General features: G+C 43.4%; 1 protein-coding gene across 1 annotated transcript; it reads right to left on the reverse strand.

Moving 5' to 3' along the window:
* Positions 1–181: 181 nt before the first annotated feature.
* On the reverse strand, positions 182–15533 carry pik3c2g (phosphatidylinositol-4-phosphate 3-kinase catalytic subunit type 2 gamma; the record flags this gene model as incomplete). Its single annotated transcript, XM_070971877.1, has 32 exons — positions 182–1757; positions 2469–2594; positions 2702–2781; positions 3077–3140; positions 3232–3328; positions 3423–3541; positions 4674–4842; positions 4943–5052; positions 5322–5478; positions 5568–5737; positions 5834–5970; positions 6076–6205; positions 7717–7809; positions 7900–8007; positions 8140–8320; positions 8537–8631; positions 8773–8866; positions 9760–9948; positions 10102–10235; positions 10323–10437; positions 11020–11148; positions 11316–11438; positions 11555–11738; positions 12918–12948; positions 13052–13177; positions 13368–13431; positions 13605–13675; positions 14075–14186; positions 14302–14416; positions 14784–14941; positions 15185–15264; positions 15345–15533. Coding segments are annotated over 32 exons (3903 nt in total), but the record flags the coding sequence as incomplete, so codon positions are not given.

A 15533-nucleotide genomic window follows, 5' to 3' on the forward strand; every position in this document is an offset into this window, starting at 1 on the left:
CACACACACACACACACACACACACACACACACACACACACACACACACACACACACACACCTCGCCAACAGATAGAGAAGCGTGGCTAATGCAACAACAACAACAAAAATATATAAATAAATCAAGAGCACCATTTCCTCAGATATAAATACCAGTTTTATTGTCAGAAAATAGATGTGCATTTTCTCTGCTGCCTGCACTCTGTGCTGCAGAGGAAAAGACCAGAAGGTTCCAGCGGAGCTGAAAAGAGGGACTAGCGAAGAATCACTCTGCCGGAGAAATCCCTGGAGTGGGATATTAGATTCTTATCACAGAATTAATAATTGATGCAAGTGCAATTATTGTGGCAGACTTGAACACACATAAGTAGATCGTAGCCAAGCGCAAGACACGGTGTTGTTTTTGGATTAATCATCTATTCCAAAACAATAGATGCAATTCTTCTGTTTGGTCTGCAACTGATGAGTGATGCCAGGATCCATTAATACTCCATGAATACTACTATGAAGAGTAGCAGCCAGCATTTTCTTCCAAGCCTACCTCACTGCGAGGGACCCAGCAGGGAATAATATAAATAGCATTCACAGAGATATACATTATTGAACCAAATCCAGTGCAGGGAAGTCTATTTCTATCCTCCTCATCACTAAATCCTATGAATGAGGTGGAAGAGAGTACGGGTCAGCAGGCCTGTCAGGAGGAGGATGGCATTAAGATAACATGAAGACCTGCCTGAGCTCTAGAAAGAGTGTGTGTGCACGTGTGCGTGGGTGTGTGTGAGGAGGTGCTTTTTCAGGGGTATTTGTGTGGACATGTGAGTGCCTGCCTTTGCGTGTTTGTGCATGCATGTGCATAACTGTGTTTGAATGCCACTGATGGATAAGACAAAGGATGGAGTGAGGGGGAGAGTGTTAACTCAGCCCCTCGGGCCAGAGAGGCAGTGTTGTCATCCTGCTCACACACTCTCCTCACCCCTCTCCCCTGCTCCCTCACCCTCCTGCCTCCCGCCTCCAATTCCACTGGTCAAGGACATGCGGTTGACACAGCCCAAAGGGACAAACACTCAGTCTGGGCAGGTATCAGGCAGGCAGATCCTAACAGCACTGCATCACTGCCTCTTTAATCTGTCACATCGACAGTCTCGACCGCACACGCTTACAAGGACAGTTTTGACTCACAGAGAAGAAAACAAAGTACAAATGAGAGCGCAAGTATGATATTGAAAGTAAAACTTTTGTCCTTCATCCATAATCAAGACCGTATAAAAAACTGGACAAATTAGCAAATGTCCTTCATTTGATTAACATTCAAAAGAAATGCATACACTAAGTAATGCTTCACACAGTAAACAGTCTCCATGCCTGAGTTTTACTCAGCCTTGTAACTTCATCCAAACACACCATCCACTGCTGAGCAAATTTAGCCCTGGAGTGAGGTTAATTTACGTCTGATAAATAGGTATAAATGAGAGTGCACACTTCCTCTGCACAGGGGAATTTCTTTGTCTCACTCATTGGTCTGAGACATCTTCGGAGTGAGTCCTTCCCTCTGTGTGGTTGCACCCCCTGCTGGCAGCCAAACCGCAGTGCAGCTGTCTCTGAGGTCAGATTGCACAGTTCCCGAGGGGAAACCAGGTCTCCTTGTCAAGCAATTCCTCCTCCAGTTTAATGTTGGTTGCAGCCACAAAAGTCTTCTTGCTCTTCACTGTCACTTCCAGCACCATCCCATACAGCAGTGGGACAGAATTGTACTCAATCTGTAAATAAGGGACACACAACAGCTCTGCATTCAGAACATCCAGTAATTCAAGGATATGTCTTTTGTATAGTTTGGCTTTTATCTGAATAATTGACTTTATTCTTTTGTTTCCTTCCATGTGGCTCTTTTAAGGTTTCAATTCGCAGCATACTGCAAGTAAGAAGCTGCTAAGTATGTGTGAAGCTTCTGGTCAGAGTCTGCAGGGTTCAACGCTCAAAGAGACTCGCACAGCAGGGAGAGCGATGCCTCAGGCAGGGCACACATGAAAAGTGCACATTACACAAAGTTAGAGTTTAAAGCTTTGAGTGATAGCACTTCATCTTAAGAGGGACTAGAGGTACAACAGAGGAAAGAAATCCACATTATTAGATCATAAAAATGTATCTGAAAATCTAGAAATGTATTAATATGACTGATGTTTAAAACATATTACATGTGCGTTTCTTTCTCCTTATCCGAATCAAGTGTCTAAGGATAGAGGATGATTATGATTTTCAACTTGGCATGGTCACTATATACAAAACTACATCTAAGCTGAGGAAGTATCTGCACTAGATTACTTTACCATACTCACATTTGTACAGAGAAGCATGTTTTGTCCTTACATGAGAGCATTACTCTCTTAAACCTGCCCAGGAATCGAATGGAAAACCAAAGGATGCTGTGACTCTAAATCATTGATAGAGCATAGGAAGGATGGAAGTTTTACCAGCTCATTGAAGGTGGGGTTGTCATTATTGCGGACCACCTTTGTCTTCTTCTTGGAGCGCTGCCGAGGGTCTGGTCTCAGACGTGTGACCACGTAGGCGTCGGGGTTGGAGCCGTTGGCCTGCTTCTGTTAAAAGGAGAAAAGGGATTTTTAAGAGAAAACACATTTAGTTCATGTGTTTTCGTCTTGTTAAATGCTACAAACAATACAATAAAAGGAGTGAGGAAACTCACAATGTTCTTCAGATGTTTTACCAAGACTGAGAGCTTAGAGTGGGAGTAAGAAATGTAGAGCTGGATCTGAGGATGGGCTCCTGCAACAGATCAGTGCCAGTCAGCACTCAAGTCACAGCAGAATGCATCCTACACTGTATTAAGACTATTATCAGCATTTCCACGAGACACAATCAATCCTTGCATATTAACTTTAGCATGATGTTTTACCCCCCTAAAATCCCCCCCTAACACACACACACACACACACACACACACACACACACACACACACACATATATATGTGTATATATGTGTGTGTGTGTGTGTGTGTGTGTGTGTGTGTGTGTGGGTTTTTTACTGCACCCACTTATCATTGAATAGCAGAAAATTACCTGTCGCTACACTTTCTTGGACTATATTGGGGCCATCCAGGAACAAGCTGCACACAAATTCATTCTGCAGAGCGAGGCAGGATTGCAAGTTAGAGCCAGATCAATGAGTGAAAGAGATCACTGAGAGAAGCCAAGCAGTGGCAAGAGGAACTTACTCCCTTGCATGGTCCCTCAAAAAGCTGCTTTAGGTATTTGTTCAGCTGAGACATCCTTTTCCCCGGGGTGAACGACAACTTATACCAGCTGGGAAACCTATAAGGGAGAAGGAGCAACATGTTGAATTATGTCATCATTGGGGAAAAAGAAGCAGTGCTTCAAAATAATAAAATGCAATTTCTTCACTCACTCTGGCAGCATGGATTCAATGAAGTATTTCTGCAGCTGCTTGTGGATCAGCTCAAACTGCCCGAATGTCTTCTCACTGTTCAGAAAACCATCATGAATGGTTACTCTCAGGTCATAGATCTGCAAATCAAACAAGATACACTTTTCCATTAGGGTGCAGGGTGAGTAAGTGCGGAGAGACTGTGGAAACCTCAGAATCCATGCTGAAGCTCGTTCACATTCTTAAACAGCTGATTCCCACCAACTCTGTGAGCGCTCTTTGGTAACTGGCCTGCTGTCTTAAAATCTCTTGAAAGACGGCAGCACAAAGGAGTGTTTGCCCTCAAGAATCTGTAAAGCTTCCAATTATTATAGTTCTAAAAGTCTATCTGGATACAAGGTAGTGAAAAAGTGAATTTGTACGTTTATGCTGTGCAAACAAAACAAGCACATTAAGAAAATGAAGCGTTCCAACATGCTGCGTTTCCTGATCTACTGGGAAACTTATTTATAATATCTTCATATAAATGCCTGAATGCATGATACTTGTCGTTGCCACTAATTCTGCTACAGGCTGAATCTGACAAACTGGGCAAATCTCTGTGCTTCTGCTGACTGACAGGGCGCTTCCTCTCTGCCTTCAAACAGTTTCAGGAAGCCAATTCTGATCAAAGAGCAGTGAAATGCCAACAAACACCAGGAACAGTCTTCACTCGACTCTGGAGAGCGAGCAAAAGACTCTTAACACAGCGCTGCTGCCTTGGAGGCCATAAGTGACAGCAGGCCCAACACACACACACACAGATGCAGTTGTGTCTTCATCACTTTTGGGGACGTGACATAGGCTAGCATTCATTTCCTGAATACTTAATCTAACCATAACCATAACTACTACTTGCCTAACCCTAACACTGTAACCTTAACATAAACCTAACTTTACCCTGGCCTTCAACCAAATCTTTATCCAAAAATTGAATGATTTACATTACGGGGACTTGTTTTTGTCTCAATAAGGAACAAATACGGAAGAGTCCCCACAATGTGGCTGCATAAACACATTTATGTCCCCTCAACATGACTAATACACACAAGCGCGCACACACGCAGAGTGCCAGGGGTGGTTCCTCCCAGAGCAAATATGTGTGAACCCGCTGTCAGTTCCAGGTGTTTCATCAGCTCCCCTGGCTCCTCTCTGGTGCATCAGGCGAAATTTCTCAGTGACATTTCATCTGAGTTACTACAGCGCAAAGAGCAACACTCAGCCTAGCCTCACCACATCTCTTCCCCTGATGGTGTATCCCTGGATGACAGCTTCTTGGATGTTGGTGCTGGGAGCGGGGATGCCGTTCCGGGTTAGTGGTTCCTGTTTCTTCCCCTGAGCCATGCTGTGTGTCAGGAAGTTAAACTTGACTGCAACACAGCCCATGCTTTCCTTGATCTTCCTACATCAAACAAACCATTAATATAAGGATCAGATTCACATAACCGCAGAAATAAAATATGGGATGTTTTGAAGGCGGTGTGTGATGTGCATTGAATTACTTTGTAAAGTAGGATGTGGCCTCCAGGTCTGTGTCATGAGGTCTGAGGTTGTTCTGGACATACTGCAGGTCATTAGAGTCCTTCAGTTCTGGCATTCCTGCATGTAGCATCTGGAAACCACATGTTCACCATGAATAAAAAGGTATTCTATCGAATATTGAGCCTTATTCAGCAACATCTTCTTCAAGTCATCTTCAGTTGCACCAAATGTTCTTAACCATCCAAATCTGCTCTTACTCAGGTGTGTAGATGAATCCCACTTGTTATGCCAGTTATTAGCATAAGCACGTTCATATTATTATCATGAGGAAAATTGTCTGTTTATCGCTTCCTGCATGAGGCTTATTATGGTGTTGGTGTTATTCAGTAAAGGTCTTACCAGCTCCAACAAGCTGAGTATCAGTGCAGAGCGCTTTCTGATTATGTTGTAAGCTTCACAGCAGAGCTCCACAAAGCGATGCAAGCGCTGAGGCTTCTGGCCCCCGCCTGTGATGACGTGCTGCATCTCAGATGTGAAGATGAATGGTGATCGGTCTCTGCATTGCAAAAAGGAGCGGGGGAAGTTTCTTGTTAAAACAAAAATCCTTTCACTTCCAAAATGCTGTTTGACTTTTAAGTCGCTTGCCTTTTAAAGCTTCCAAACTTCTGCGCATTGCCCATAATCTTGCCAAAGTCAATGTGAAACATGTGCCCACTGTGTTTCAACATGATGTTGTCATTGTGGCGGTCACAGATCCCCAGGATGAAGGTGGCCACGCACCACCCTGCGCACGAGTGGATGAAGTTCTTCACAGCCTGCGCACGCACAGCAGGAGAGAGTTAAATGGGAATATTCAAGTGTACAGTCGAGCATAACGCTTATGTTACCAAACATTTTGTAGTGGTCCTAACCTTCTCATAGTCCTCCTTAGTTTTGTTCCACATGTGGAACCATTTCTCTAGCGTGTCTTCTCGAAGGGTGCCGCCCAGACCCCACTCCTGCTGAATCTTCCCGAGGGTCACTGCCTCTGGAACCACTTCCACCAGACCTGACAACCACACAGAACAGATAGATGAAAAACATGAATTCACAGCCACAGAAATACAAAAGGAGCTGTTAATGTGTATCAAAAAACACAAATAAAGACACTGACCCTGAGCTCTGCCCGTAGAGAGACACCTGTAGGTGATCATTTGCAGGTCCAGGCCTTCCTGGAGCCAGACCCTGTCCATCACACGGACTATCTGCAGGACCAGCATGTCCTGACGAAGGTTATCTCCTGTCTGAACAGCACATTGAACTGAATAATGACAACAGGGCTACTAAAAAGGTTGCTTTTTAATTCAGCAAGATGTTTGTGCAAGCTGTTCTGTAACCAGCTATGAACTCTGATTTCCTCTTGAAGGAAACAAAAATATAAGACAACAAGCCTCACGCAAGAACCGCTCATACAAACAGATGCATTCCTCAGTGGCACAGTTTAAGAGAATCTGTGGCATTCATCGCTTTTCTCGTACGTAAAATGATCTTTTAGGTACAAACGTAGGAGAAACACATCACAGATTTCTTCCTCATAGAGAGGAAACACATTATATATACTTATAGTCAGATGGTTGAGAAGACTACTCTATATTTTTTCATGCTTTTGAATTTTAGAAAGTTCTCTTTATAAATAACTTTTCTATAAAGGGTTTGAAAAAAAAAGGTCATGTTTTGTACATGGAGAAAATGCTGCACAACAGTTCAACTAAGCTAAAGTGAAAAGCCAAAAAGAGACAAAGACACCTCTGAGCAACAGTTTAATAAGAATATAAGAAATCACCAGTGACCAGTAAAAGATTTAATTAGAGGCAGGTTGCTGCTTAAGTGTGAAGTGCACAATAACGTGTATAACAAGCTGAAATTAGCAGAGGTGTTGCTTTAATAGAAATGAAACAGAAACACAGGGTTTATCCAGGGTTGGCACTATCTAACCACTGAGAGGGTCCAAAACATTCACAGCCTAGTTGCACTGCTGTGGTCCAGTAATGATCTGGGGTCACTTATGTTTTTCTGGTCTGGAAAACAAACTCAAAATCGAGCAGTATATTGGGAAAAGATGGTTACATCAGCATTCTCCCCTGTCAGGCAGCACTGTGGGGATATCGACTAAATGGAGGTTTTAATCATTTAGCCATCCTCATTCTGGAGCCAAAACTGTTTCAAAAATTTTCTGATTTTTATTGGACACGACTTGGTAACACAACCATTCCAGGCTGTAATATTATCCCATCTAAAATCTCAGTGATTGTCACATGAACGCCTCTCATATTAGTCATGGATCATTTTGATTTAGAAGACGTTTTCCAGCATCTAACTTCCTGTAAAATCCTTCCCTCTTTATGCCTGTCACGCTAGCAGCTGCTCTCATAATAACACCATCGGCAGTTGTACTATTAATATTTCCTAATACAACTACTAACACTGACATAATTACTATAATTAGCTATGCTTTCCTCTGCTGATTTCTGAGTGCAGGATTAGAAGCTCTGCAGTGTGAACGTCTTCTTTGTACTGCTTGGTAACATTTTTGTGAATGAAAGCTTCCTACAAACGCAGCAGAACAGGTGGCCTTATGAAGCAATTTCAGGGCAGTTGCACTAATGAACTTCCTCATGAACAGGTGACATTCACGAGGCTGAAACCAGCGATTTAAGTTAATTAAACTTAAGTTAAAGAATATTAAGGTAAGAATATGAAAATGTTCTTGCATGAGGCCCAGTGTGGATCAGTAAAGTAACATATTATGACCAACCTTGCAGATGACACTGACGTTCTTGGCCAGAGGGTCAGAGCAGATGAATGAGATCCCCAGAGGAGCAGCATTGGAGTTGTAAAACTTACAGGCCTGCAAGAAACATACAGTATGAGAGGAGTAAACACTGTGCTATTGAAGCATGTGCATATTACATTACAGTGAAGACATAAACGTTCTTACATCCAAGTCCACTGCTTTTACACAAACTGCAGGATCCAGTGGCAGACGGCAGCTGATCCCGTCTCTGAAGAAGTCATCAATCTTCAGCTTTTCTTTCTTCAAAACATTCTGCAGAGAAAGCACAGAATGAAAGGACAAACAAAATATGTGATATTTCTAAATGAGTCATAACAACGGAGGATCACATGCCAGTGAGTGAGTAAATGAATGAATGGGTAGGTGAGGGGTCTGTTAACCCACCTTACGTCGAGACTTTTCAGCAGTGCGAACCGTCTTGGCCACTTCTGTGAGCACAGACACCAGGCGTGTTTCATGCTCCAGCTCCTGCCTCAGCGCCCGGCCACAGCAGTGCCGTAGGGCAGCCTGAACCTTACTGAACCAGCTCTGGTAGTAGGGGTCACTGTGGGCATCCTGCAGCAGCCTGCCAGCATGTAGAACATTAATAAAAGCTGAAGTTTACTGTACGTGCTGCAGAGAGACTGAGCTTCAAATCACACGAAAGAATATAAAAGCAAAGATATCAATGCATTTTGCCTAAAGCGGTGTTAGCTTACATTCACTCCCATTGCAACATTACAGTGTTACTAGTCATCCAGAGCTACATTCCCTCAGCTTGATGTCTGACTCTGCTGCTCACCAGTAGAGTTGGTGGGCAATCTGTATGTTCTTCAGTGATCTCTCCAACAGCAGCATCACCAGAGGTCCATCCAACTCCCACTCACTCCTCAGAGCCTGAAGGACAGGATGATCAAACTAATATCAAACCACAGAGGAAGCTACAGAGTGTGCCACCTGTTCTTAAATGTAAAATCTGATGGCTCAAACCAGTGAAACATTGGTGTGATAGTTAGTGGTGTTACTGTGTTTCTGTACCTGGACCAACTGTGGCAGAAACAGCTCCAGCTCTCCATCTGGTATCTGCTCAAAGAAGTGAACTGCAGCCCTCCGCACAGTCTGATCATGAAAACTGAAAAAGACATATCGAGTCACCAAACGTGACTAATGGACAATGATTCAGACTGCTACAGAACTGACCGCTGATCCAGACAGCATCACAGACATGATGAGAGTGTTTAAATGTCAGCTATTACAATAGTTTGAGTGCTGTGTTTGACCACTAGCTAAAGTGTGTATAAACACAACTCTACTCCACAAATCTACTCTGAAAACCAAAGTCCTTTTCACTGAGTTTGGTTATTGTTAATCGTTTTAAACCCTTTCGACCTTTTATTTTGTTTGTCAGTTCCACAGTCAGCGGAGGACAGAAACAGCCGGAGGCACAGCGTACTGCAAACACTCAGGTTTCTGTGTGTTTAACGAATCATATGGAAATCAATGAGCGTATTGAATCTGCACCAGTGGTGGAACGTAAAATTACTCAAGTGTATTTAAGTACAAGTTTAAGTTTAAGTTAAGCCATTTCAGGCTACTAAATACTGGACTACATTTTGGAGACATATGTTTGACTTTATACTCCACTAGCTTTATTTGACAGTTAAGCCTTACTGATAAATAATGCTATATTCAATATATAGCCCCACCGTACCAGGTGCAACATTAGTGATGCTTATTAATTAACAATTTAATTACAATAATCAAATTATAATCCAGTAATATAATACCTAAGATTCTGAATATTTTGATGCTAATACTTATGTAGTATTACTTAAAATTTCAAATGCAGGACCTTCACTTGTAACAGTATTATTATACTGTGGTATGACTACTTTTACTTCCACCACTGCAGGATGTACTGTAGCTATGAACTAAAACACAACCAAACAAACAACAACAAAACAAGCCTTTCTCTGTGTGCTCTGTTTGTGTGCAGCTTTGCATGATGACTGTGTCCATATTTACCTGTCACTGAGCAGGAAGAGCGCCTCCTCAGGTAGATAGAGGGGCCAGTGCTCTACAACAGTATAGATTTCTGTCAGGTCTTCAGGCTGCCACCGGGGGGCTCCACCCAGCAGCAGGTGGAGGAAAGTACTTCCTTTGTCACTACAGTAACGCTTACTCCAGAGGAAAGCCTTCTCGTTTTGTGTCAGACTGGGGAAAGATGGATAATGTCAGGGATGAGTTTAGGGACAGCAGAAAAGATTAGAAATCTGTCTTTAGGAATGAAAATATTATTAATGTACAAAAGTATGCCACATATACATGCACAGTGGTTCATGATATAATGTCTGTTCTGTCACTCACAAGCAGAGGCAGTGCTTCTTCGAGACGTCCAGCATTTTCTTTTGCAGTTCCTCACAGGGCTGAGTAAATATGACTGAACCGGGGAGCGCGATGGGCCTCTGATACTTCCACTCAAACTGATCTTGAAACTGGAGCTGGAGAACGATGGGAGGATGAACGACTGAGCAGGTGATGTGGTGTCATTAGGGTTTAGATCATCTGAGTCGTCCAGTGATACTGACCTGCAGTATGACCCCGACGGCTTGTCTGTGGCTGTCAAACAGGGCGGGAGATGGAGGAGCAGGCGGCTCAGCCAGCGTGGACATACTGAGAAGAACGGTCCCCGTCAACAGAGTCCTAGACAAAAAAAGGAAATTTATTACATCTCACCAGTTAGAGCGCTGTGCTTAAGAGCTCAGGAAATGGTGACAAAATAGAAAGGAAAATGTACATGAAGTACTGTTTTTGATTGGAAGTAATAATAAAAATATGGCACCTAGTAGAAGTACAATTAATTGATATACAATTAAATCAGCCTTTAAACAGATAAGACAGAAGCAACAAATCTGACAGCTGACTAATAACAAAAAGTTATCTTTATCTTAGAGTCTTCATGACAGTCAGAGGGCATATGGCAGCAAATACAGAGACAATAAAACTAGAGAAAACTGGTTAAACTTAATGATCTGTAGATGCATGCTGAGAAAAGAATCATTGAAGGGGTATTCCACCAGTTTTACAAACGGAGCCCTGTGGCAGGTTTCGTACACCCTCCAATCGTCTGTCTCTCAAAATATGAAACACAGAAACATTTGGTGCTTGTTCAACGCTGAGCTTGTTGCTACAGGAGCATACCTCCCTCCACCTTCCCTGGTCCTCCTGTATTAGCATTTAGTCAAAAACTTTATGAGATAGCTTAAATGTTGTGCGAACACCTACTTGTCGCTGTAAAGAGGTAATACAGCCCAGCCTAAAAGCTCGGCGTTCTTGCCTCGTTTGGAGCCTTTGAGGCGAAATGTCAACATGCACTCATATGGTAGCTGATTTACTGGAACAGGGAACACCATCCTAAAATGAAAAAAGTGCACATAGGGTCAAAGGAAAAGTATGAAACTGTGTCTGTATTAAAATGAACTCACAGATCATTTCTCACACTGGACAATGGAGGTCTTGTGTCAACAAGGGAAGAGGAAGTTGAATACGGTAAATTAACACTGAGTCTAGGAGATTCTTACATGCGGTTACACTGGATCTTGTTCCCACTTGACAAGGCGGTGCTGATGTTTTCAGAAATACCAGTGTCACAGATCTTTGTTGTGCCGTACGTCAAATCACAGGAAACGGAGAAGCACTCATAACTAAAAACAGAGAAAACAATAAATCGTGGTGGTCTTCTTATGGATGTGGTCAATTTCGATCTGTACACACGAGCATCAGAGTGAGTGTCTGTCTGTGACTGCAAATGCACACGTACTTGGTCAGCCAGGCGAGCTGTAGTTGGTAGAGAGAAGCGATATTGAACTGGAAGATTTCAGCGCTGTCCTCCACATCTCGTGTTTGTGGTCTGCTGGTTACCTGCTGACCTCTGAAGTCGGACAGGAAGTTGTCAAAAAAGATCTGCAGCACTTTTAGCAGCGCCCGGTGCAGCAGGATCATGGCTACAGTGCAGGGAATAAACACCAGTTTCGACAATCAAAATATTAATCTAGCAAGCCGACAAGCAGTATACACACATTTAATAAATGGGTTATAATACATAGGCAGACGTGTGATGTCCAGTCAGTGTTGATGCTCGTCAGCTGAAGCAATAAATTCCTCAGTGTGTGCTGTAGTGACCAGGAATGCTGAGCTCTCCTGCTTGTAGAGCCGGGCCAGTAGTGCCTACATGTACCAGGATGCATTGAGCTTCTGACAGCCACCTCGACCTACAGTTGTTCCTCTGCTGGCAAAACAAAAACACTCACTCACTCACTGCTCTTCTGCTCTCTTGGCCTTGCTGGTCTTGTTGTCTTTTCCAGTTTATCTTCAGGATCTTGAAGAACATTTAAAGCACACCTCTGTTCAAGTGAGGAGCACAACTTTCTTGCATAGTAATGCACACACAGACTCTCTGGGTTGGCGTCAGCGACACCATCCGGCAAAAACTGCAATCACTCAAATTCATTGCAGCAGAATGATTCAGTTGCCATCAATCTGAGTAAAGGCTCCACCAATCACTGATTGCTCTCAGCAGTTCAGGTTCTGGTCCCTGCTCGCTGTGTCCTCTTATAAAGCTAATACAGCCAAAGCCTCTCCTCACTGTATTTCCTCTGGCACAAATGAATATGCCTGAATATCCGAGTAAGTCAAAATACTATAAAAAGTATCCTCCTCCATCACATCTTCTGCACTCAAGTTTAGGGGTGATCGTTGGACACATGGCTAGTTTGGAAGCCAAGATTTGGTCTAATCTGAAATAGCCAGAAGTTCTTCTGTGACACCAACTACGTCACTGCAGATGTCAAATGATGGCGCTGGTGCTGGAAGAACAACACAAAGCAGAAAAGAGCTTTCTCTGCCAACATAGCACACACTGAGGAATCCATTGCTTCAGCTGACTACATTTACCATCCACACTGATTAGATATCCACATAAAACATGAAAAAACTTCCCTTTAATGCCTGCTGTTTTATTCAGACACAATAAAGGCAGTGTAGCACGACCTGTGGCCTAGTCTCTTATCATATAGCTGCAATATCTCAGACTTGGTTATGAAACAGGAGGCAAAATGCCAAAAAAAATCTTTTAAAAGACAAACACACAACAATGGCATTCCATTTGAGTTACAGCGACTCACCAGTTTCACACTCAGAGATCTCATCATGACTCTGCAACAAAGATAAGGAGAGGCGGCTTTGTGTTGTTGATCAAAGACTTTTTTTGGTGCACTGCAGTGTCACAAGACTTGGACAGACGTATGTGATGTCCTACCAGAGCTTTGGGAGCGATTCGATTGAGCCGGCCAATGGTGTCCTCCAACTCCAGACACGAGAGCCCACACAGGAGATTGCTGATGGTGCGAGCACAGCCCACGAGCGCATTCACGTTCATCCCAGACTGCAGACACAAAGAGAAATGTCAGGAGGTCAGAAAAAGATACGTTACAGCTGCTGATCTATCTGAAGTACCCTGAGGTAAACCTCACATTGCACATGTTTGCAAGTTGCTAAATGCAAAGAATCAGATCACTGCTGGATATGTGTGTGAGAGACATAACTTCTCCAGTGGTTATCTTGTCTCGACTGACCTTACATCTCATCAGCTCTGTCGCCTGTCTGCTGTAGCTGCTGAGCACATTCTGCAGACTCAACCTGAGACGGGAGGAAAGGTGAAACACACACACACAGATGACAAAGTAGGAGGAAACCACAAAGCACAGCTACCTTTCCTAATGTTTTCTACAAACAGACGCCGGTTGACACATGACCCACTGAACGGTTGTCGTTGAAACTGATGTGGGATGGAGGACTGCTCGCCTTCTTACCTGCAGGTGTTGAAGACACCGGCGGGACGCAGGAGATGGTACAGCTGGCAGGGGGCTCGGTCGTCCTCCCCCTCAGAGAGGAAACATAGGTTGAAATACTGACTGCTGTGCATCTATTGTGTGGTGTTTTTGAATAAACAGAGACTTCTCATACAGAATTTATACTCAACTTGTAGAAGGATCTTTAAATGGCATGAACTGGCTTTGCATGACTACAAATGAAAGGCCGCATTAGGCTCACCTTAATTCTATTCTTATCCTTGCAGCTAAATGTCACCAGGCATGACATGATGTGTAAACAGAACAAAGTCAAGAACTCAGGGTGGAGGTTTTTACGGCCCTGACGATAACAGGCTGGCCAGGGGCCAAACACAGGTGAGCAACATCTCAAGACTGAAGACAAGCCACCCCTTCTTGGTAAATGATCTATGCTGAATGTGGGAACAGAGAAGGAGTTTCAACTGACTTACATCCCTGGTCAGACGGTGTTTGAGGCTGTTAAAATTGAGCAGTCGGAGGGGCACTGCTAGCTTAAACTTGTAGTACATCTGAATAGTCTCATGCACGCCCAGCAGTTCTTCACTGAGGAGAGACATGAGAAATGGCATGAAATTGACAATGGAAACACACACTGTGTGATCACAGACTAGACTTCAAGGCTCAGAGTTAAACGTTAATTTCTGGATTAGTGACTTACTTTTGGAGAAACTCCTCAGAGTCGCACAGTTTTAAAACGTAACGTCCACTTGCGCTGGGAGTGAGGCCCAGCAGATGGAAGATTTCATCTATTAGACTCTGCACTGTCCTGTTCACTGAATACAAGATCAGAGTTCAGAGTTCACACACTTCTGCCACCATGTGCAGTGACTAATGACTGAGCTGAAAAGTCCTCAGATACTGTGGAGCATAACCAACATGCAGTGGTGGAATATAATGAAATAAATTTAATCAAGTGCTGCATGAAAGTACCATTTTGACATACTGGTACTTCCATTTTCTGCTTCTTCCACCTCCGCAAATATACATGAAAGAGTGCTCTTCCACACAACATACACTACAGTACAAAGATGAATCTACGCCTCATTATTATGATTATTATCATTTAGGTGTGACTTAAAATGAAAACCAGAGGCTCAGTGACTGTGGTACTGTGTTGGTACCTGTTGGGGTTAATCTTACCGGTGGTGGGGAAGGGGAGCTGGTGACTATCCCACTCAGAGGCCACACTGACAACCACCTCCACCTGCTGCAGCAGGGCAGGATGGATTTGCAGCCCTCGGCCCCACACCACACCTGAGTTATGATCGCTGTCTGTGTGCGTGTACCGTGACATAAGCCTGCCAGACGGACAAGAAAAACAGTTTCTCTTTGGAAGAAATCTTCAAATATCATCATTTGAACCGTGAAAAGTCCAGTAATAAAAAGCTACTCACATGAAAAAATTTATGTCGAGAGATATTTTTAACAATCCTCCTCATATTCATTAGATACAGTTTAACATATTTATCGCAGCCGAATGATAATGCTGAAAAATAAACTACTGTAAATATGTAAGAACTAATGTTGATGCTCTCTCTTACTTGGAAGTTGCAGCACAAAAGGAAGTCAGACTCTTGGTGCTGCCTTGTGGCGTGTCCATAAGTTTGATGGTCCATGGACCCTGATGTGGAAAAAGATTAATTTGATTCATTTCATTAAATCATAAAGGAGCTCTTTGTCTTTGCTGGGGGAGAAACTCACATGGTTGTCTATTTCTGTCCTGGAACGATTCAGTTTGTGAGCAGACTCGGAGATGTCACAGGAAAATCTTTTGCTGAGGGGTACTCGCGTCCTGGGGGGAACAGGAGGGGGTCCACTGCCCTGTGTACCTGACAGACAGGCACTAGGAAGTCTGGTTCTGAGAGGAGGGGGAGGGCGATGGACATCTTG

Source organism: Chaetodon trifascialis, chromosome 10 (assembly GCF_039877785.1).
Source record: "Chaetodon trifascialis isolate fChaTrf1 chromosome 10, fChaTrf1.hap1, whole genome shotgun sequence".
NCBI classification, from domain to species: Eukaryota; Metazoa; Chordata; class Actinopteri; order Chaetodontiformes; family Chaetodontidae; genus Chaetodon; species Chaetodon trifascialis.